At 38.9% G+C, this 25,873-nt stretch overlaps 1 protein-coding gene across 1 annotated transcript in view; it reads right to left on the bottom strand.

Annotated features, from left to right (window-relative positions):
- Positions 1–25,873, bottom strand: part of CSMD3 (CUB and Sushi multiple domains 3) — an 853,424-nt gene that overhangs the window by 600,477 nt on the left and 227,074 nt on the right. The window contains exon 5 of the mRNA XM_075213978.1: positions 1,954–2,161. Within this exon, the coding sequence (XP_075070079.1) occupies positions 1,954–2,161 (208 nt within the window). The remainder of the gene's footprint in view (positions 1–1,953; positions 2,162–25,873) is intronic.

Genomic DNA, 25,873 nt, shown 5'->3' on the forward strand with positions numbered 1-25,873 from the left:
TCATAGACACGATTATACAACTATTCTTATTGATTTCCAACAAGGTAAGAAGTTGTTAACAGTGGAGTGTGTAATTATTAAAATAATTAGTGTTAAAGTGAAGACCTCATTGGCATTACAATAGTAACTATATAACAGTAACAATGACCCTTTAGGACTTACTTTTAACTTCTGAGCTTGGGACAAAGGTCACTCATCTAAAAAGTTGACTGTTATCCCAGTGGACAAAAAAATAAATAAAAAAGTAAAATATAATACATTAAAGAGTAAGGAAAATAATAATAAAAAAATAAAAATAGTTACTCAACACAACTCAAAGCACAAATTCATCCTATATAATGGTGGCATCAGCCCGTGGCTCCTCTGATTGAGCAAACCAAAAGAACCAAAGGATTCCAGGAGAAAGTAACTTGCATTGGTAAAGACAGTTAGGAGATATTGCAGTGTATGACTGCAATTCTTTGCAGTGGGCAACTGTGTCAATAAAAAGACAAAACTAATACAACAACAAAAAAATGTAAAGACACCAACTGTAATCAATTAATATGGTATGTAGTGTAAGTAAAATCCCTCTATACTCTTTCTCGCTCTAATGAGTTTTTATGGTATTATACATGAGATACAGATGCTGCAGAATCAATTGTCAATGAAACAATGGTGCATTGTTGCTGTATCATGTACATCAAAGCAGCAGATTTGATGTTCTACAAGGACAAGATTCCTAAAAATCGAGTAATTATAGAAGATAATTATTCTAAAAGAGATCATCTAATGGTGTCATCTGCCAAATATAAAATTAGGCTCTTCATCCAACAAGAACATAGAGAGAGGAAACGACAGACATATGAATAAAAACAAACATACGGATTGTCTATAATTATGATGCTTGCACAGTTGTCCGAAATTGAAAATAGTTTAATACATATTATATAATACATAAGTGGTGCGAATCTTTGTATAAACATCTGTGACAGATATGGTACTGATCAGATAATATAATTCACATTTGTTCGTACACTGTATTTGTTTACGATTTTAACATTTTATCTCTTTTAAATTAACCACTGCTAAAAAGAACAGTGCATAAAATATATACGGTATTAAAACTACCCCTACCACTTTCCAATGCTGCATCCTCTCAGTGAACCTTCTCACATGATCCAACTGTAAGATGATAGTTTTCCTTTCTCTCATTAGAAAAGGAAATGACCTAATTAGCAAAAATATTTAATACTATGCTAATTAAATCCAAAAATGTTTTAATGCATTTGTCATAGAGCTAATAATCTTATATTTTAATGAATAATGCATCACCACTGTGAAATATAATATAAAATAATTCACCTGCTAGTTTCTAGGACCTGTACTAAAACCTCCCAGGCTGTGAGCTCCTCTGTGACTTCTAATATCCTTATATTTCCACATATGCACACAACAGATAGGATGCAATAAAAACAACTACTTAACAAATCTTAATAAACCTTAAAAATGTGTACATATATTCTTGTGCCTTGAGAGCCCAGCTGCCCTTTTTTCATTATAAAGTCAATCACTCTTACTGTATGAAGAAAAAAAGCAATATTATATTTATCATTGATCATAACTTCAACAGGGGGATGTCTAGCAATTCTGCTACCTGAGGCGGCAAATAAGAAAGATCTTATATAAACTACCGTATTCACTTTGAATATGAGTTGCGCGCGTTTTAAAAGAAATATGGCAATTTTTATGCACTGCACTGTAATTTGAGTTAAGAAAGTAATATTGCTAATTTAGACTTTCAGACATCATGAAAATTGCTCTCTTAAATAATTGCCATTCATTGTCCTGTCCCCAAAACTGGAGACTGCTGCTCTTCCTGCACATCATACAAGCGCCCATATTGGCACACAGGCAAAGGCAGTGTAATAATAATTCTACCCTGTAGTATGCAAGTGAAAAAAAATATCTTACCGTAAATTTTGCGGTTCAGAGCCTTCAACTTCTAAGTAATCATATTTGTCCTCCATCTGAAAATCTGTAAAAACAAGCGATATGGTGTCTCCAGGTTCTGTAACAACGGTCCATGTGCAATCTGCGTTATTATGGTATTCGTTAGGAAATCCAGGACTCGAAATGATTCCACTGGTTCCCCGTACGGTGCCTCCACAGGCATCTTCAGCTGAAGAAAGAGAAAAGACGGAATTATTAATGAAAGTTGTTTAAGCAAAGTTTGAAAGCTTATTTAGTTTGTATAACTAATAATGCAATAGAATTCTACAGATATTAAAAATTATTTTGCTGACTGCTAGATGGAATTATTCTTCAATTTAATCTATGGACGATAGTTAATTGACCTTTACTGAACAACCAGTATAGCAGATCATCAACAAATGTACATATGAAAAATAAAAGTTTCTGGGCAGAATAACTCATGCACACCTTTCAAAATTCAAATATTTGAAATAAGCCTTCTCCCCTCCCTGCTCTGCCCAAACCCCCTCCCATTAGCCTCAAGCCACTCAATTTGGGACAAAACTTGTCACATTTATTTTTTTGACAACTTTATTTATAAATTTTGGTATGCGATACACAAATATTCTGCATGAACACAAGCAGTCATACACATGTGACAAGAGAGTTAAATAAGGAATTTACATTATTCTCGGATGGAGCAAATGCATGTTGTACAAAGGTGAATGTATGATACCAGCCGAGAGCAGGCAAACAACCGGAATGAGGCGTACAATAGTGTATATGTGTATGTGATAGTTAAGGGGAAGAGAAGGAAGAAAGGGGGGGGAGGGGAGTTAAAGAGAACGAACCAGGAACCACCATTTACCGGTGGCCAGCTAGATCAGCGAATCATTTATTATCTTACCTAAAAATCTTAAGAATTTGGCCTACGAACCCTGTTTAGAGCCTAAATATTCTGAGTTTGATCATGAAGTTGTAAATGAACCAATCATCCCAAATTTGAGAAAATTTGTGGGTTTTCTTATTTAAGTATGTTGACATTTTTTCCATAGTCGCCAAAAAACAGATTTTATTGAGGAGTTGCTGTCTGGAGGGGGCCTAGATTTTTCCAGTGTTTAGCGATTAAGCATCTAGCAGTGTTATGTATCTGGACAGACAGTTTCTCCAATATTTTTTGCGTAAGCCATGACCCTTTCGAGAACCGCTACTGGGGACAGTTGGCAGGTATGTTTATGCCCATACATTTATCTAAACATTAGAATATAATAGAATACAATAGAATACAATAGAATACAATAGTAAGGCCTATCTATATGTGAGTTTTACTTTCCCATTAAGCTCTACATATCCACAAATCATTTGCCCCTCGATGAACGAATCCTTTTTCACACTTTGTGCTTGGTTGGCTTTTGTTTGGCCAGGAATAACTTTATGTTTATTCGTTCACCTAAGTCAATATTTTATTTATTTATCTTTTGTTGTTTAGTGGATAGCCTAGTAGAATAATTATAATTTTCCTTGATTCTCTCTATAATTTCATCTTTAAAATAAGTGCATCCAAATACTTGAAGCAAATTTAATCTATTACATCTACTCACTGAATAGTTATTAATTTTAAATATAAAAATTTTTAAATGTTGAATTTTATCTTTACATACATTTATGTAAAATGATACAAATGACAAAAGGGGACTGGTTAAACCAGGATTAAAATGATATTGTAGATGATGATAACAGCTACTGTATGTATGTATTCATTTATTACAAAGTAATGCAGTTTTAAACAAGGAATAGAATGTTAACTATGTTTAAATTAAGTTATGTAACACATAATATATTTAATATGTTGCAGTATCCAGGAAACACAAACATCACATAGATTTTCAAACAAAGAAATTATGAGTAAAAGAGATTTTTTCACAAGTTGCTCATAATGAAGTATTAATTAATATGCCAAGAGAAGCAATAGGCTGAACGCGCTTAAACTAATGGAATGTGTCTGACAGGGACTTAACATTAAGGGGTGTATGCTTATGCAGTCCAGCCAATGCGTGCCACGGGGAGGGTCCTAAACTCTTACCTTATATATTTTTTCCAGTGGGCAGGCTGGTCTCTTGCCTCCTGGATTGTTTTGGAAAAGACACTGGAGTCACAAGCATAGTATCTCTTATACTTAATCTTCTTTTTCTCTGGCGTTCAAGACTAACCCTTTTTTCCTTACTCCTTTCTCTCCCTGGTTCACTTATACCTCTAAAAGTTCCCTCTTTCCGTCTCAACATCTTTCTTTCCTCCCCCATTTCTTGCTTTTCCCCTATATCACCCATCCTATCGCCATTTTAATTTTCCCCGGTATGAGCCCCTTACTGTTCCCAGCCTTTCCCCTCACTATGCCCAGACCAAGAAGAAATATGCAGCCACCCGCATGGTCTCTAGACCCCCACAGGTCCCAGACAAGAAGAGCTCGGCACCCCTGCCATGGAAACCCAGCCTATGTCAGTCCCGGTCACAGCAGCGGGTGCAGTGGACAGGTCGCTGGAACCTCCCAGGAGTGGGGAACAAGGTCAGCCGCAGCTCGCAGCCAAAACACTGCTGACAGGCAGGTCAGTTAGGAGAAGGTGACATGCTCCGGATGAGGAAGGCCCCAAGCTGTCTGGCAACAGTAGACCCCCCTATGGCCCTCCACTTCTCTTCTCACTTGAGTCACAAGCTAGAGGGCCACTGTATTCCCTTGACCACACCCCTCCCATAAACCCCACTGGAGATCATGGGATGGTTTCCCCTTATGCACCACTTCAGGTCCGTCCCCCCTTGCACACCTGGCCTCAGGCTTCACCAAGCCAAATCCCGCAAACAACTTCATTCTCATCAGATCCTGGTCTTTCCCCCAACCCGTATTTTAGAATCCCTCCAGGTCCTCAGACATGGCTAGTGGGAACCTCTCCTATCCCCCTCCCAACATTCCAACCTCATCCCAAGATGCTTTCAGCTGGTCTGCCCCATACCCACCTCCCCATTCTCACCCCTTGTTTGAGTCCTCACCCAGGCTTTAACTCCTGTCATGGTTTGCCTAACGTTCCCTCTGTTTCGGTTTCCCATGCTGTTCCCAATTCAGTCAGCGGGTCCAAACTCGGTCTCAAACAGGTGGGTGAAAACGGTCAGTCGACCCAACCTATAGCAACTATGTCAACTCAGGAAGCGAATACGGAAGTACAACTAGGTCAAGTTGGTGAGCATGACTTTCAAGTAATTGCATCAGCACACAGACTCAGTCCACCTAGATCAACATCCAGTGAAGGCTCATCAGAATCAGAACAGGGACAGCAAAGCTGATTAAAATACTAAATGAGCATTTTGTAGGTTTAAAGGTACACAGAGACAATTAGATACAGGAGCTACCAGTCCAGTAAAGTTAAGTGGCCCTTTAGTCAAATGCGAAAACATGGTTCTCCTCACTTCCATTCATCCTAGAGTAAAGGATAAGATACGCAAAGCTTACTATGTAGATATGTTTCTGCTCACGGAAAAGTCTAGAAAGGAATCCATAGCAGCCTGCTCCTAGGGAGGATAGGTGTAGAAGCTTTTCGTTGTTTTCCCAACTGGTTGACAGGTGTCTGTATGGTCGTGGGATGTTACCTAGAGACTAGTCCGCAGACCAACATAGATGTATGGTGTAACTTACACATTACCGAAATGACCATTTGCGATGGCCCAACAATATGGCGGAGATACAATAAAAGCTTTAGGGGAAAAGTTACGGGCCAACTAATAATTCCGTTTGCATTTAAAGACATAGAGACCTGGATGGCGCTGATGCGCCTATAGTAACAGAAACCCAGACAACTGTGGACAACAGGTTTCCAGCGATTGGGAGGCATGGCCCTCCCCGTAGTTATAGAAACCGCTGCTTTGCCTTTAACTCCGGCACATGCCCACGGGGGAATACATAAAAAATATCAACATGCATGCTCGACCTGCCGCAGGCTCATTCGGCCAGAGATTGCCCCAGAGCCAGAGCAACTGCTGGCAGAGGTCACAGTAACCCGGGGGTCTCTGGGCAAGGCACCCTCGCCCATCAATATTATAGTCTTTAATAGATGGTTTAAGTTATTCCCCAAAGCGTCCCAGTCTTACTTTTGGAAACAAGGTTTTCAGGATGGTTTCCGAATTCCCACGTGCAAGGAGGTGAGAGGGGTCGCAGCGAAAAACCTTAAAACGGCTGTCTTGTTGCCGGGTATCCTGTTCTAAAAAGTTCATAAGGAAGTCAGACTGGGACACATGGTTAGTCCTTTTAATTCACCACCCATAGCTAATTTAGTAATTTCCCCGGTAGGCATTGTTACTAAAAAGAAGGAAAATTTTGTCTAATACAACATCTTCCCCACCTAAAAGGGCGCTCGGTTAATGATGCTATTGCTGTCAGCAATAGCTAGGTAGTTTATCAATCTTTTGATGAGGCCCTTACCCTAGTAAAACAGTTCGGAAAGGAGACGCTGTTGGTGAAACTGGATATTGAATACACGTTTCGGCTTCTGCCTCTCCACCCCGATTTATTCCATTTGATGGGTTTTAGGCTATCCAATGGTTTTTATATAGACAGGTGCCTTCCCATGGGATGCTTGATCTCATGTGCATTATTTGAGAAGTTTAGCTCCTTCCTGCATTGGTGTATCCAGACAGTTATGGGCCACCATGGGATAGCACACTATCTTGATGATTTTTTGTTTATGGGTCCTATTCTATTCTTGGTTTGCAGAGACATGCTATCAGCTGCACAAGTCCTGTTCAAGGACATGGGTGTATCCATTGCTCACGATAAGACTGAAGGGCCTACAACCTGTTTGTCTTAGTTGGGCATTGATATTGACACCGAGGCCGGGTGTTGAAGGTTCCCCATAGATAAGGTCAAGAAATTATCAGACTTAATAATGGAGTTCCTGTCATCGCCATAGAGCCCTCTTCATCGTACTCAGTCCCTCTTAGGCTCCAATAATTTGTCGCATTATCCTGATGGGAAGAATAGTCTGCAGGAAGCTGCAGTTGACCTCAGCCGGTCTTACTGGGCCACACCCGCGGGTTCGTCTGAAGAGCAAACTAAAACATGATATGCAAATTTGGCTGGAATTCCTAGAGAGTTTCAAAGGAATCTGCATATGGTCTGCCCTGGTAATTTCTAGCCTATCCCTTAATTTACATACGGATGCCACCAGTGCCATCGGATTCGGGGCTTTTTTCCATGGGGTTTTAGTGCACCGCCCATTGACCGGCATCTTGGCAGGATAGTAGTTTAGTACATAATTTGCTAGTCTTAGAACTATTCCCCATAGTTGTGGCCCTGGAACTGTGGGCGGATCGGTTAAGTGGATGTAACATTGACTCTTGGTGCGACAACCTGTAGGTGGTGCAAGCAATTACCAAACAAACCGCTAAATCTTTCACATTTCGAGCTCCTCATGTTCCCGATACAGGAAAGGAAATAGCCGACTCCCTTTTGCGTTTCAACTGGCGTCGTTTTGGAGAGCTAGCTCGTCATGCGCAACTAATCAGGATGCCTTGTCCTTCTTATGTTTGGCAGATGGTCGAGCTGGCATAAAAGGACTTACAGAGTTATCTTTGGCTAACACCACAAAAAGGGCATACCGAGTTGCCTTGCGTCAGTGGGTAAACTTCATAGGCGTCAGAGCGGGAACACTCCAACAGCAGCAAGACAATATGTACAAGTTTATGTGGTCCAAATATAAGAATGGTGACTCCAAAACATCCATGTCCATGGCCATAGCGGGAATTTCTTTCATGTCACGTCTACACAGTAGTTTAGATCACACAAAATCATTCCTTATATCCAAAGTCCATAAAGGCTGGGCAAGGATTTGCCCCACAGTTCAAGATAACAGAAGACTTATTGATAATAACATTCTTAAACAAATCATTAGTGTTTTGCCAACTGTAGCATCCAATACATATGAAACCCTCCTGTTTAGTGTAGCCTCGCTTTTCATGGAGCCTTCCGCGTATGCAAGTTAGTTGCTCAATCTAAAGAGAGCTTTGGCACTGCTCTGCTAGCTAGGAACATTGTGAGCACTGATACCCATTTGTCTTGCAAAGTTTTAAGTCCAAGACGGACCAATTCGGTAAGGGTCAATTGCTGTTTTTGCTGGCTTGGGACGACCAAAGTATATGCCCAGTGGCCTTATGCGCAAGTTGGACAAAGGTATGCCCCCAGGGTGAAGACATCTGGTTGATCCATGCTGAAATTTCAATTCAATGCACTTATGAAGCGATCTTTTGCTCTAGTTGGTTACGATCCTAAACTTTACGGCACCCATTTGCTTAGAATTGGGGCTGCTACTGCTGTGGCCGAGATGGGGGCTTCCATGGAGGCCATTAAAAATCTTGGTCAATGGAAATTTGCAGCCTAAAAGGGCTACTTTAGACCACAACAGTAATATCTCCATATCCTAGCCGCTAACCCAGGGCTAGGACGCTCATCGCTTTTAGCGGGGGCACAAAGGGATTTTCTCACATTTTTCCCTGGATAAAGGCCTGATTAGTGGTGTGCCTCCAGGGTTTTCATGGGTTTTCACTTTCATTTGGGTTACCGTGCTTTAACCCCCCAAAAACCCCCTTTCCTGCATTTACCTGTACTGCATAGCTCATATTAAGAGTTTCATCTTGTTTGCCCTAAGTGTTACCCCCTCCTCGAAGATCAAACTTTCTATCATAGGCCATTCTTTTGTGTACTGGGCGGCCAGACACCAATTAGCCAAGGACTGGCAGTTCCCTTGCCCGTAAACATCAGGTAGGTCGGGAGGAGAGGTTTAAAATATTCGCTTATCTCCCTCCTAGAGGATGAAGTTAGGAGCCATGGGTCACCGAACATATTGGTAATTCACCTTGGAAGGTACGCCATGGGCAAGGGTAAGTCGTTAGGCCTTTTGACTGCTATAAGGGAGGACTTAAGGTCTATTCGATCACGATGGCCATCAACTACTTTGATCTGGTCCAATATGATTCTCTGACTCTCATGGAGGTCGCCGCTCCCTAATAAAAAGATGGGCATCATCCTTAGGAAGTTGAACAGGTCCACAGGGTGAATCATAAAAGAGCTAGGGAATACGTCTATCGCTCACCCTTTAATAAGGGTGGAGCAAGGTCACCTGTTTCAGCAAGGCGGAGTGCATTTGAATAACGAGGGATTGGTTATTTTTATTGAGCAACTATTTGCGCATTTGTATACGACAGCAAGGTCACAAAGTGGTGGGCTGTGACTTTCTTGTAAATCTCAGCTTTGGTAGGAGGGCGGGCAGTCAGCAGTTAATAAGCATATGGTGTTACCTGTATGGCTGGGGTCACTGCCGCTTCCGAAGAATCATGACTCTTGGTCCTTCTGAGTTAAGGACCCCTTGGCAGGCTTTGAGCGGGTGCCAATGTCCAGTCCAGGAGTGAAGCAGTCGCCTCATTAGCCCAATTTGACACAAATCAATCGTAAAGGAGTTTACTCTTGAGACCAGTGGGTAATGGTATGACCTTACACTGTTTGGCTTTGTGTTGAGATTGCTGACTGCTCTGCTCTCGCCACTAAATATTACTAGAGTTACTTTATTTGAATATTAAATAAAATATGGCCTTTTTACCAAGGTATACGCGATGTCTTCTTGTCCCCGTGATTTAATTACATGCTTTAAAGTAATAAGAAATATGTTATGTTAATGGTTTAAGTGAATGGATAAAGGACATCTAAACTATGCATTTTAAGAGTTAGGTGATGTCAATCTTGTGACATATTAATCAAATCAATGACCTGCAAGTTGAAGAGCCTCTTAAACGGCTATGCATTATGGGACTGAGTCATTAAGGAGAACAAAACATAAAAAAAGAGTAACTTTGCACCTGGGCAAAACCATGTTGCATTAGAGAGGGAGGTAAATTTAAAATGTGATGGCAGATTTATAGTTGGGGTGTGGCATGTCCTAAATTAACTGTAAATTTAAGTGTAAAATAATGTTATTGAGTATTTGTGTGCTAGATGAAAAAAAGTATTTAAGTATGTGGAAAATAATAAACTATTTTGCACCCATTGCATTGTAACAGTTTGTCCCAGAGAACAATTACTCCTTTTTTTTGCCTTACTTTCCTTTATGAATCAGGCCCTATATGTTTACGTATGCAAGCAGCTAAACATTTTACATGCTTGTGCTCTAACAAAGCTTCTATTTGTGCTCCTAGTAAAGTGTTATATAGACTAAAAGGTATTTGCTTTTAAATTACAATGATGGCATTGTTCACATCAAACCAAAGATTCCATTTGGTTTGCCTTCAAAATGAAGATTCATGGCAAAATGTTTACTTTAAATGCCACTCTACACCTATGCAAGTCTGGCAAAATATTTCAGATAACTACATTACATAATTACAACTCAATTTGAAAGCACCCGGCATATTTTTCAATGTTGTATAGTGGTTAAGATACAAAAAATAGCAAAGTGATAAAGATGAGTACAATTGATACATAGGTCACATTTGTGAGAATTTACAATCAATATTCAAGATCAAAATAAACTGTATAAAAAACTTTTTTTCATTGTCACGACCTTTGACTGTAAAAGTATGCTTTTTAAGCTTTAGAACTGGAGGAATAATTAAAGTAGAGCCGTTATGATTGTCTCGTTAATCTGTCTATGTGTCCTATTGCATAGTTACAAATTGTTATTACTTTTCAGATTGGTGGCATTTATCAGTGTTACCCAGCTGAGAAACAAAACTTCATCTAGTTTATCAAGAAAAACCATTCCAATTGAAATTGAAATTCAATTGGATTTTCTCGTTTGATATGTTTGGTACAAGCTTTAGCTGCTGATTCACAACAAGGAGACTTTGATAAACAGATCCCTTGATGTCTAAAAGAGAAATGTCTTCATTTTGGTAGAAATTCTTCTCATTATATTTATTCAGCCATGTCACTTGCTAAAGAAAGTGGGCAACAGTTTAGTACAAACGCAGAATTTATTGTTCAGTCTTCTTTCTTAGTTCTAATGTAATTTACTGTATATGAGGCCAGTTTTATAGTGCATGGCTAGTAGGCATTTGATCAATATATTTTTCTTTTCATTTTCATGTTTCCACCTTCCACATTCTCTCCTTGTTCCAACTATAGTATAGCACTGGAAGCTGCACAAAAATGTCTCTTGCCCTTGGCTGTTTTAATATTGGTGGCTGATAATACTTCTGGCTTGCAGTGGCACTTGTCATTGTATATCATTTCCTTGTATTGTGGTCACTTCAATGTACAGCGCTACATAACATGGCACTTTATGCATGAAAGTCATGATAATTATATAATTTTTTTTATTCTACTATGAAGAGCAAGTCTAGGAGTTAGATATACTAAGCTGCGGGTTTGAAAAAGTGGGGCTGTTGCCTATAGCAACCAATCAGATTCTAGCTATCATTTTGTAGAAGGTACTAAATAAATGAAAGCTAGACTCTGATTGGTTGCTATAGGCAACATCCCCACTTTTTCAAACCCGCAGCTTAGTAAATCTAGCCCTAGGTGTCACAAAATATCAATATATGTATATATAAGCAATTGAACCCACATTTATGATTCGGCATGTACTTATGTTCTTACCCTCATAGACCATTATCTATCTGTCTATCTATCTATCTATCTATCTATCTATCTATTTATATCGCACCACTAATTCCGCAGCGCTGTACAGAGTACTCACTCACATCAGTCCCACGCAAACACAGGGAGAACATACAAACTAAACAAAAATAAGGCCATGGTTGGGAATCAAACTCATGACCCCAGGGCTGTGCAGCAGAAGTGCTAACCACTGAGCCACCGTGCTGCCCGTTAGTACATCTTTTCCACTTCTTTCCTAAATCACTGCTTATATGTGTTTCAAATAATACCTTTCTGTAAAGGTTCATTAAAGCTGTCAAATATGTTATTAATTGCTTCTTTAAAATTACTTTAGGTTTCTGCATGTTTATAATTGGGCATTGTGCCTTGCCTGTGGCACACTTTCTTCTACAGATGGCCAGGGTCTTATATTAAATGTCTACCACCCATTTCTGAGGTACTGCCTATAACCCTTTCAGCCTCAGAAGATCAGTCATCTCCATTTTTAGACTGATGAGGAAAAATCACAACCTGATTGACACAGCACTGGCACCTAGTCAATATTATCTCAATAGTGACTATGTCATCTTTATGAAATTGAAAATTGTCTTTTTAACTCTGTATTTTAAAAGAAATTTCTTACATGTGTTCAGGAACAGCTTTTTCTTCTGAAAAATGGGTTCTAACAGTCTATGAGAAATTTTGGTTATCTGTGGACATGCAAAGATGAAGCTTCCTTTCCAGACGAGAACCTGTTTGACATGTATAACAATGGCTCAAACAATCCTCTTTGTTTGAATTTACTATACATATTTGTATAATGTTTAACTAGGACACATTTCTGTCTATGTGAATAAAAGTGTTCACATTGATGTTAATTCTGAGCTATAACTAAGCAAATAAAATTACTTCATAACTGCTTCAAAGACTTGATAAAATGTATGCTTCATCAATACACAGATTCGTCCAGCTGATTTAATGTATTTTGCTAAATAAAATCTCGACTTTTGTGGAATTTAGACACAGCTAAAGGCATTATTATGCCGAGTCCTTAACAGTGCGGATCACCTATAAACATGAAAACCAGGATGACAAGGACCAAGGAAGCTGTCTATAAGTGTATGGGAGAAAACGTGGTTGGTTGTTATTCAGGATGGTAATTTACTTCCAGTTCCGCATGATCCAATTAATTTTGCTACTTCATTGACATCTAATTAAGAAGATTTCAATGCCTTTTCAGTGCTTTATCTAGCTTCTTGGGGGAAAAAAACCAATATCAACTTCTGGGTGTATTGGATCACTCCAGGGGTAAATTTATCAAGCTGTGAGTTTAAAAAAGTGGAGATGTTGCCTATAGCAACCATTCAGGTTCTAACTGTCATTTATTTAGTACATTCTACAAAATGACAGCTAAAATCCGATAGGTTACTATAGTCTACATCTCCACTTTTTCAAACCCACGGCATTATAAATTTAACCCCAGGGGGTAAATGTATGAACCTCCGGATTCTTCATCTCCGGCGAGTTCAGCGTCTTCAGCGCTTAAATTTAAAGCGGCGCTGCCTTGTAAAGGGAAGTTTCCCTTTACAAGGCAGCGCTGCTTTAAATTTAAGCGCTGAAGACGCTGAACTCGCCGGAGATGAAGAATCCGGAGGTTCATACATTTAGCCCCAGGAGTTTTTTTTACTTAGGAGGACCTCCAGCCGGATTCTACCCACCCCAATATTAAAGACAGAAAAAAGTGTCCGATAGATCTATTTAACTCTATCTTTCTCCAAAGCTTAGGTCTGTGTTTTTAAGAGGTTTGAGAATTAGGTTATGGTGACATGTGCAGCTTTGCATAGTAGAGAGAACTCAAGTAATTAGTAATTAAAAAAAGTGTTTCTTTCTTCTAGAAAAATATACTAATACACATGTGTTTCAGAGCTTCAGTTTTCATTTTGCTGTGTCTCCTATGTCAGTTACATACATCGGTCAGTTATACACATCAGTCAGTAACACACATCAGTCAGTTACATACATCAGTCAGTAACACACATCAGTCAGTTACACACATCAGTCAGTTATACACATCAGTCAGTTACACACATCAGTCAGTTACATACATCAGGCAGTTATACAAATCAGTCAGCTATACACATCAGTCAGTTACATACATCAGTCAGTTATACACATCAGTCAGTTATACACATCAGTCAGTTACATACATCAGTCAGTTATACACATCAGTCAGTTACACACATCAGTCAGTTACACACATCAGTCAGTTACATACATCAGTCAGTTATACACATCAGTCAGTTACACACATGAGTCAGTTATACACATCAGTCAGTTACATACATCAGTCAGTTATACAAATCAGTCAGCTATACACATCAGTCAGTTATACACATCAGTCAGTTATACACATCAGTCAGTTACATACATCAGTCAGTTATACACATCAGTCAGTTATACACATCAGTCATTTACACACATCAGTCAGTTACATACATCAGTCAGTTATACACATCAGTCAGTTATACACATCAGTCAGTTACATACATCAGTCTGTTATACACATCAGTCAGTTATACACATCAGTCATTTACACACATCAGTCAGTTACATACATCAGTCAGTTATACACATCAGTCAGTTACATACATCAGTCAGTTATACACATCAGTCAGTTACACACATCAGTCAGTTATACACATCAGTCAGTTACATACATCAGTCAGTTATACACATCAGTCAGTTACACACATCAGTCAGTTACACACATCAGTCAGTTACATACATCAGTCAGTTATACACATCAGTCAGTTATACACATCAGTCAGTTATACACATCAGTCAGTTATACAAATCAGTCAGCTATACACATCAGTCAGTTATACACATCAGTCAGTTATACACATCAGTCAGTTACATACATCAGTCAGTTATACACATCAGTCAGTTATACACATCAGTCATTTACACACATCAGTCAGTTACATACATCAGTCAGTTATACACATCAGTCAGTTATACACATCAGTCAGTTATACACATCAGTCAGTTACATACATCAGTCAGTTATACACATCAGTCAGTTATACACATCAGTCAGTTACATACATCAGTCTGTTATACACATCAGTCAGTTATACACATCAGTCATTTACACACATCAGTCAGTTACATACATCAGTCAGTTATACACATCAGTCAGTTACATACATCAGTCAGTTATACACATCGGTCAGTTACACACATCAGTCAGTTATACACATCAGTCAGTTACATACATCAGTCAGTTATACACATCAGTCAGTTACACACATCAGTCAGTTACACACATCAGTCAGTTACATACATCAGTCAGTTATACACATCAGTCAGTTACACACATGAGTCAGTTATACACATCAGTCAGTTATGCACATCAATCAGTTACATACATCAGTCAGTTACACACATCAGTCAGTTATACACATCAGTCAGTTACATACATCAGTCAGTTATACAAATCAGTCAGCTATACACATCAGTCAGTTATACACATCAGTCAGTTATACACATCAGTCAGTTACATACATCAGTCAGTTATACACATCAGTCAGTTATACACATCAGTCATTTACACACATCAGTCAGTTACATACATCAGTCAGTTATACACATCAGTCAGTTATACACATCAGTCAGTTACATACATCAGTCTGTTATACACATCAGTCAGTTATACACATCAGTCATTTACACACATCAGTCAGTTACATACATCAGTCAGTTATACACATCAGTCAGTTACATACATCAGTCAGTTATACACATCAGTCAGTTACACACATCAGTCAGTTACACACATCAGTCTGTTACATACATCAATCAGTTATACACTTCAGTCAGTTACACACATCAGTATGTTACATACATCAGTCAGTTACACACATCAGTCAGTTACACACATCAGTCAGTAACACACATCAGTCTGTTATACAGTGTATAATATACACATCTGTCAGTTATACACATCACTCCATTAAACAGATCAGTCAGTTACACACATCAGTCAGTTATACACATCAGTCAGTTACACACATCAGTCAGTTATACACATCAGTCAGTTACATACATCAGTTAGTTATACAAATCAGTCAGTTATACACATCAGTCAGTTATACACATCAGTCAGTTACACACATCAGTCTGTTATACACATCTGTCAGTTATACACATCAGTCCATTATACACATCAGTCAGTTATACACATCAGTCAGTTACACACATCAGTCAGTTACATATATCAGTCAGTTACAGACATCAGTCTATTATACAAATAAGGCAGTTATACACATCAGTCAGTTACATTCATCAGTCAGTTACACACATCAGTCAGTTACACAAATCAGCAATGGAGCTCTCCTAAATATCACTGGAGACTTTGCAGAACACTGCTACCCCTCCAATTTCTCCAATTTCAAGGTCACCACGATCATGCTCCCTGACATGCAGGAGTTGGCTGAGCTAAACATACTCTGATGGTGTTAACTTTCTAACGTTCTGATTGGCTACAAGCTGTTGCAGCCCTCTGCTTAAACTGCTGATCATCCACCTGTCCCTTGATTTAAAGAATTCAAGTAATAGGTGATGTGACCCTACTCCAACACAAATCAACAAATGTTGCATTGCCCAGTGTAAACTTTACCAGAGTAATAAAAGTTTATATTATGCTTTAATTTTATTTTAGTTATTGGGAAGGAGGGATACAGCGCTCGCCCAGCAGGTGATCAGCTATGGACAGAATTATATTTGAGAGAGGATGGGACAATGGAGTTTTATAACAATGGAAATGAGGAGGGGAAGAATAAAAAAAATGTGACTTATGGGACAAAACAATTTAAATACAGTCTCAAGAAGGGTTCATTAAAGTCCAGGCATTGTTGGCATGAATATGCTTTTGGTGTCCAGATATTTGCAAGTTGGATCAATGATTACACATGAAGCACAACAGCCAAAAAGCCCAATTTAATGCCAGTCACACAGTACATCGGTCATGCAATTTGTGCTTTACTCTGGCCTGCTTCTAATGAGATGGAATGATGGAAGCTATATTGGTGAAAAGCGGCATTTCCACTGCACATTGAGGATCACAGGATTGTGATAATAGTCTAAAAGAAACATACTCCAATATGTAAAAAACCAAAAAAAAGTTTTAGTTGGACGTGACAATCAGGATCTGTGTACGGTGGTAGATACACACCCGTCTGGGAACCACGGATACACGAGTTCTGGAGAAATCAGCTAAATCGATACTCACTTGCGATTCCGCTCAGGCTGGAACACTATTGCCAAGGTGACTGTGGGTCACGATTCTGCTCCATACAAGTTCACATCTCTACTATATATTGGTCACTAACAACGACCCAAGAGAGGTCTCTCCGTCAGAGACATCTCCGAAGGTAGGAGTGGAACGCTTCATTACAGCGCGGCTAAAGACAGTGAGTACTTATACCTTCATCTACCCGTGCTTGGACTGTTTTATTACTGGGGGCATGAAGTAGAACTTTTGGAATAAATGATCCGATGGCAGTAGGAGCTCTGTCTCTACATCATATATGCCCAGACGTAACTATATGCGATGATTAGGATATCACCATCTAGCCAAATGGGATATACATTCAGTCTTTGACTGTCCAATACGGCAATCATTAGTATCCTGTGGGCAGGATACTCTCAAGGCTTTTGGAACATTACGTTTTATTTTATTTACCACAACATTTGCTACATTTAGACAGCTGTCACAGTATCACAATCAGTAGCGCTGTGGTTCTTTTTATGTATCTCATGAGCAACGTTTTTTAGCCATTTTTTATTTTTTTCTCTCGGTCACAGTGCACGATGACTGAGCTTATATCAAGTGGTTTCCTCCCAATTTATTGTCAAGTTATAATATTAGGGAATTTATATATGTGGTTTTGGATTCTCATGTAATAAATATATATATATATATATATCATTCTATTCGTGATCCTAGTTCATTTTATTTTTTATATGATACAAATTCTAGACAGACAGGTCTGTTGCGCTGCATTGTCTATTGATTTATACTCCAATCTGTATATCAATGCCCATGTATTCTTGCTAAGGTATGTTGATTAATTTATTTGTTTCAAATTATAAACTCCTTCAAAGTGCTTTTTTTGGAGATCTTTAGCTATTGTAGAACTACAAACCCTAAAATTCTATACCAATAAATGCTGAGTGACAAAAACAAATACCAATTTATATTCCTAATAATACCTTATTATAACAATTCAACAGTTCTCAAAACTCTTATGTAATTTTCAAATTTCAAATACGATTACGCTTAATTATCCAATTTTTTGCAAAACTGATCTGATTATTGCCACGGTGATTTTGTAGGTGAAAAAAAAAACATTACAATTATAATTCAGTCATGATGAGATGTATTGGAGATGTTGGTGTGCACTGGCTGTAGCTCCACATGTTGCTAATTATAAATGAAATATTTTGTATGTAGCCTGAGACAAGCAACAATGCCCAAGTTATGATGGAAGATTAATAATGGTATGCTATGCTGGATAAGAAAGAGATGCAATAAAAATATACGTGCCCAAGTGGAGATAAAGCTGAGGAAATATCTCATAGAGTAGAATAAACTATACTGACTCACATCACCTTCAATGTAAATACAGCTTTGGTTACTAGGAAAATGACTCAAATGTTCCAAGGGGCAGGCTAGGGGGGAGGGGAGGGGGCATCTGCCCCACGGGTCGGTCCCATAGTGGGCTACCTTGGGCTGGTTCACTGGGCCACCTGCATTTTTTGCCTTTAAAATGTTCCTGATAGGCTGCTGAGTCAATTCGTGTCCCCCGGGCTAAAATTTGCCAGCCCTTCCCTGGATGCTCATCACCATTTGCTGGTGAGTGCTTGCTTATCTCTATGAAAGTTTGTATTGCATCCTCAGTCACTGGCATTAATCAAGGAATAGACAGTCCTGGCAGCGGCAATGTATACCATAGAACTTTATCTCCTCTACCTAGTTACAATCACACTTTTATATATCAGTCTTGTAGAGGCATTATCATTATATCTGACAGTCAAGTGAAGCTCAGATTGCAAAAACTCATTTAATTCAGTGTAAAATACCATTTGATCACTTTTACATGTAGGCATGATCACCTCCTGCCTGAAATGTTAAAATAAGTGTTTTTCTTTTTTTTTTCTTTCCGCTCAGTTTCCTTTTAACAAATTTTACTAAGATGGTAATCATTCAATGGACCAATTTCCCCTCACGTAAATGTCGCTTGCCATGGAGTAATGCAGTAATCTGTGTGGAGTAATGTACTCTGCGAATAATGAAGTGGCAGATGAAATGCAATAGTCCAGGCTCCTTGTTTCCGTGCTAGGGCTAGGCTGGAGGGACAGCTTAGGGATGTTTTATTTTGTGGCAATAAAAATAACTACAGAGGATGTCATTTACAAAGCAGAAAGTGGTTGAGGCACACCGCAAAATATTCTGCTGGTAGTGCTATGGGTTTTGAACTGCACAAGTGTGCCTCGAATTCTGACGGAGGGGGCACACCGGCATTGACACTCTGCAGAAATACTTTATTTTATGCATCATCTCTCAGTTGACAGAGAACAGGAAGAGATCAGGCATCATCCTTTACTTTTAATGTCATTCGTTTGGCACCTTGTTGACATGCACAGAAGTGACTAATGTAATAGAGGCAGTCCCGATGTTCCCTCACTTTCATGATTAATTAATTTCATGAATCTAAACCAATCAGCATTTTCAAACAACTAAAAATGTTGTACTCAACATAGAAGTTATAAAGTGTAAGGAGGTTGGATTTGGTTTGATCTTCTCGGTTTTGCACAGTGCACCTATTTCCACACCAGAGGTAGACGTGTGCAAGTTTATGTGTGCAAGGGAGACCATCTAGACCAGTGATAGGCAACATGATGCCCTTCAGGGGGGCTTAAGGGTGACCCTCTAACTTTGAAAAGCATTAAGTTAAAATAATTAATTTAATCAAATAAAGAGAATCTGTAATAACATCTCAGTGGGCATCTTAAACAAATGTCACAAGCTATAACAATGCTGACTATAAAGCCAGAAGGAATTGGGGGCTGCAGGTGAAGATTTGGAGGGCCGCATGCAGCCCTAAGGTAAGGTGCAAAGCCAAATTTTTTTCCACTGATCTACACACGGGTGCAAAAACTATTTTTTATTATTATTTTTTTTAAGTCAAAGCTATTATTTTTATCTATAGATTTTACTACATTTTCTAAAAACATTATAAAAAAAACATACTTGCTTAAGGGGGAAATAATCCTATATATGTCAACAATTAAATGGAAAACTATGTAAGCAATTATTTGAACAAAATAAAACTACAAATTTAAAACTCATCAAACAAAAAAAAACAGCTAAATAAATTTTTGCCAAGAGGGTGACAGGTCAAATTAAACTGATTCATTATTCTGCCTGTACAGGAATAAATACTTCAGCGAAGTTTCAATGCTTGTAGCCAAGCACCTCACTAAATTATTAGCTTATTTTGGGAACTAGATTTAGCAAAAGACACATCCTTGGGCATACTGATGCCCTTCTGTTCAATATTCACTCTCTAAACGCCTGCAGTTTTTGTGCACTGTGCCCTCTTGTATCTGCAGCTTCCTGACTGCAAGCAAAACAACTTACTAAGTATCAGCAGAACATTTGTGACAGTTAAAAGCCATATTTGCAATAACTCAACTTTGTACAACAGATATGCTGAACATACTGATGTGATGAGATATAGTAATTATCATTGTCTACTAGCCAACAATGTTAATCCAAGACAAAGGACATGTAAAATTAAACGAATAAGTCAATTTAAATCAACAAACCTTATAAAGTATTTACTAAGTATAGCATTAAAGGTCGTGCTACAGATAATGCTTTATTGTTTCCAAATTCAGTAAGAACAATTTTAGAATTGACATATCTATTTTTTTACTGTATCCTGCATGTTTCTTCATTCTCTTGTTCTCCTTGTTATTTGTTTAGTTAAGATGATGATTGTCTCAGAAAATGTGTCCTATCTTATAATTTCCACAATCTCTGAATAAATTGCATTTATAATTTCACATATTATCTGACTTCCATGGGTGGATTGTCCTGTAGGAGAATAGGGCATGTTCCGGTGGGCCAGAGGGCTGGTACTGCTATTCTGAAGCAATATATCCCAGCAATTCTGTGTTCTTCAGCTACAACCCCCTTCAGTCTGTTTAATAGTGCTAAAAATGTGAAAATGTCGGTCACGTGGGAAGGAATTGAAAGCCAAAGGCACAAGCTCTCTGTTTGCAGTTTCCTATTGTTCCACGGCTTAATATTCCCCCTACTGTAGCACAGCAACGATGCACCCAGGGCCGTAACTAGGGCTGTGCAACAGGGGCGACCGCCCAGGGCGCAGCGCTGAAGGTGGGAGCAATTTAGGAATATTTTAGGTACATTTGGTTAAAATTGAGGGCTAGGGGGGAGGCATTTGCCTTTCCCGCCCCAGGCGCTAGAATTCTAAGTTACGGCTCTGGATGAACCCATAGTAAAAACTAATTGACAGGAGCCTGCAAGTTATTTTTTAAATTAACTGAGAATTACCCTTTAATAACCCCATGGCTTGCTGGGATAAAAAAATCCCTGAGTTGAATCCATCTGTGGTGACTTCTATTACAAATAACATAAAAAGGCAACACACTTTATTATTAATACCATCCATTAAAATGTGTCCAACATTTAAATACAAATCAGGGTGCATCTATTATAATAATTTAATATTCCAAGAGATATTCCATATCCTCTTTAAACAGTTACTTTACGTTAGATATATCCACTGGTGAAACATTTAAAGAGAGGTGATGGTCACCAAAAGTATTGTAAGATGTTTGTGTGATGTCTTCTAAATAAGATAGGGAGGAATAGCTGTAGAATCAGAGTGCAAATAGGCATTAAAGAATCTAATAGGAATATCTGTAGATCTGTATATGTATATAACCAGTGTCAAACATGCTGGGATATAGAAAATCTTTTGAAAGTATTAGATTTTATTGGCCAGAGCTAATACTATTCAGTATATCTCAGAAAAAACTATCATTAGGATTCCCGAGGACCTGTTTACATTAGGGGTGTGCACCGGCCACTTTTGGGGTTTTGGGTTTTGGGTTCTGATTAGCTTGAGGTTTTGGGTTCTGATTTGTTTTGCCAAAACACCCCACGAAAGGTTTTGGTTCTGACTTTGGGTTTTGGGTTCTGATTTTTTTTTAAAAAAGCATAGAAAGTGCTAAAATCCATATTTTTTTTTTCACTCCTACACTATTATTAACCTCAATAACATTCATTTCCAGTCTATTCTGAACACCTCACACCTCACAATATTGTTTTTAGTCCAAAAGGTTGCACTGAGGTAGCTGGATGTCTAAGCTAAGCGACACAAGTGGGTGGCACAAACACGTGGCCCATCTAGGAGTGGCACTGCAGTGGCAGACAGGATGGCAGTTTGCAAGAGTTTGCTAGAGGTGCAAGATGGAACATTCGCACTTTAACAAACCAATCAGGAACAGTGAACGTAGTTTAATCTCTGGTACTAATATTTCTGGACTGCAGGAACAGTAAACGTAGTTTAATCTCTGGTACTAATATTTCTGGACTGCAGGAACAGTGAACGTAGTTTAATCTCTGGTACTAATATTTCTGGAGTGCAGGACTCTCTCTGATCGAGATCGTGGAGGAAATTGACGAGGAGGGTGTTGGTGGTGTGGATACAACAGGACCAAGGGATTTAGGTGTCCCTGGACAGCTGACAGTCCTAGCCACAGGTCCTGAACTAAACACTGAATTATGAAGGTTCCTCAGGTGACGTATAAGGGAGGATGTCCCTAGGTGCCCAAGATCCTTACCCCTGCTTATTTGAGCTTTACATAAGCTACATATGGCCATACATTTGTTGTCTGGATTGTGATAAAAATAACTCCAGACCGAAGAGGTGGATTTTTTGGTCTTCTGACCAGGCATTACGATGGCCTTTTTCATCCCATGGACAACAACTGATTCCCCCCTGGTGCCTCATTTAAGATAACCACATCAGCATCCTCCTCGTCAAGTTCCTCCTCAGCACCAGCTACATCAATATCCTTCTCCCGGTGTACAACATTCACACCTTCATTAGCCAAATCTGTAACTGGACTGTGGGTGATCCTTCCAGCATATGCAGAGGGCGTGCTGCAAATGGTGAAAGGAGCCACCTCTTCCCGTACAGTGTTGGGAAGGTCAGGCTTCGCAACCACCAACACCCTTGGACTCGCTGGACTTGGACTAGTTGTTGATGACAGCTTAAGTCTCTTAAATTTGCTAGAGGGGGGGAGGAGGAGTGCTTAGATCCAAGGGTGAAGCTGAACCACTAGTCATGAACACGGGCCAGGGCCTAAGTCGTTCCTTGCCACTCCGTGTCGTAAATTGCATATTGGCAAGTTTACGTTTCTCCTCAGATGATTTTAATTTTCTTTTTTTGCTAATTTTTGTGAACTTTGGGTTTTTGGATTTTACATACCCTATACTATGAGATTGGGCATCGCCCTTGGCAGACGACGTTGATGCCATTTCAGCGTCTATGTCAATGTCTTGACTAGTGACAGCAGCTTCAGCATTAGGAGGAAGTGGGTCTTGATCTTTCCCTACTTTATCCTCCAAATTTGTGGACTCCATTATATGCAGCACAAGAGAGTGTACCCCGAAACCACACACACTTTGGGACTACAGAAACAATGAACGTAGTAATAGAAATGGCAGATCCTCTTTTTTGGAACTACAGAAACAATGAACGTAGTAATATAAATGGCAGTTCCTCTTTTTTGGGACTGCACAAACAATGAACGTAGTAATAGAAATGGCAGTTCCTCTTTTTTGGGACTACAGAAACAATGAACGTAGTAATAGAAATGGCAGTTACTCTTTTTTGGGACTGCACAACAATGAACGTAGTAATAGAAATGGCAGTTACTCTTTTTTGGGACTGCACAAACAATGAACGTAGTAATAAAAATGGCAGTTCCTCTTTTTTGGAACTACAGAAACAATGAACGTAGTAATAGAAAAGGCAGTTCCTCTTTTTTGGAACTACAGAAACAATGAACGTAGTAACAGAAATGGCAGTTCCTCTTTTTTGGGACTGCAAGAATATATTGCTCTATAATATTTTTTATACTTTTTCAATTATTTTTTTATATTTTTTTAAAAAAAAAAAATTTGGTATTTTTTTAAATTTTTTTAATGATTTTTGGATAATTAACAAATTGCTATGGACTTATCAAAAACAAATACAGGACAAAAGCACCACTGGACTCAGCAGCACAGACACTGGCCAAAGCACTGGAAAAAGTACTACTGGACTCAGCAGGACAAAGCACCACTTGACTAAAGTAATCAGCAGGACAGAGCACTGGACAAAGTACTAATGGACTCAGCAGGACAAAGCACCACTTGACTAAAGTAATCAGCAGGACAGAGCACATCAACCTCCCTCTTCAGTCACCACAGGGAGAATGAAGATGGCGGGCGCGAGCGGGGCATTTATGAGATCCGAGTCTCGCGAGATCGGACGCGAGACTTGGATGTCATAGCCTCGTTTTGCATTCCTTGGGCGGCCGGAAGTACCCGAACAGTGCTCGGATCCCGTCGGATCCGCACTGTTCGGGTGGGCTCGGATTAGCGAAATCCGAGCCTGCTCATCTCTAGTTTACATTGGCGTCAATCAGCACCAACACTGCAATTTAAAGTTTGTTTGGTGATTAATATTTTTATTTTATGCATCAAGTTTATTAAACTATCAGAGGAGACAGTATTGATAATATATGATATAACCTGAAGTATATGCTTATTTTAAAGGATCACTCCACCCAATACTAAAATGTTAGTTTCTGGTGAAATTGGATGAGATATAAAAAAAACTCAAGTGCCTAATCTTCCTAAATTTTCTGATCTGGTGCGCCCGGTGGCCCCCTAAGTCTAGGCAAACTTAAGCAATTTGAAGTACATTGCACCACCAAAACAGAATTTTGCACTGTGTCTCGAACAGTTTTTGTTTAGTAAATAATGTTAACTGTTGTCATTTTATTTCCACTGAATATCCATTAGCTGTACCTCCAACCTACCTTTGACTCAGAAACAAGGAGGCTTGAACATTGCAGCCTTAAATCTGATACAACATCACTCACAGAGTACATTATTCCAGATAGGTTAATGCACTAAAGTGCACAGGGGGTAATTGGTCCATTGAATTATTGTCAAATGTATCCTGAGCAGAGGATTCTCGCTCTCATTAGGTTGGCTTCATTCAAACACCAGATCAGTTGGTGAATCTTCTCCCCCAGAGATTTATAAGACTAGGTAGACATTGAAGAATTTTCTGACCGACGTGTTATCTACAATAATTTTACTAACGACTGAAGTTCCGATCACTCGGGCGATTCATGCATACACATTGACACGATTTACCTTCAGATCTGTGCTCTTTATCTTGTCCTTTAGTCGATTAGAGAATGACAGCACAATAGTTACTCATTCATTTATTCCTGTCACACTGATTAAAACTGCCTTGCTATAGCAATCCACATGTCCTTACGAATTTCGTTAGCTTCTTTGACTCTGAAACCAAAATTTCAGTCTCAAACTATTCCATCTACAGCACTCTCTACAATTAAGTCACCGGGACATGTTCATTGCCGGAATCGGCTGAAAAGATTGTGACTCTGTAAACTCTATGGAAATCGTGAGTGCATACACACTACATGATCAAAAGGTGATTGGAATGAGATTATTAAACAGTATGACCAATCAAATGAAACGACAATCGGCACTTTGGAACAATTGTCGTTCATCGTGTGTCTATACACACTAAAGCGATATGTGGCTGATAATTTGATGATTAAGCCAATAATCGGCTGAAAAAGCTCCAGTATCTTCCTAGCCTTATTCATCTTAAATGGTATTTGTGACTTTGCAATTAATGATGGGGTTTAATAAAAAGGGACTCCAAATAGAGTTTATTTTTAATTAGTTATGATAAGTACATTTGAAGTTTCATAAGTATATACTATAAGCATTACCCCGACTCGTTTACAGAACAGGGGATCTCTGATATTTTCAAATGGTTGTATTGGCTTTTTATAGAATGTACTTTAAAAACAATAAAGTTGCCTTTTTGATAATGTTTATAGAAGTCACTCAGTTGTTGTGTATTTAATAATTCACCT

Source organism: Mixophyes fleayi, chromosome 5 (assembly GCF_038048845.1).
Source record: "Mixophyes fleayi isolate aMixFle1 chromosome 5, aMixFle1.hap1, whole genome shotgun sequence".
Taxonomy (NCBI): Eukaryota; Metazoa; Chordata; class Amphibia; order Anura; family Limnodynastidae; genus Mixophyes; species Mixophyes fleayi.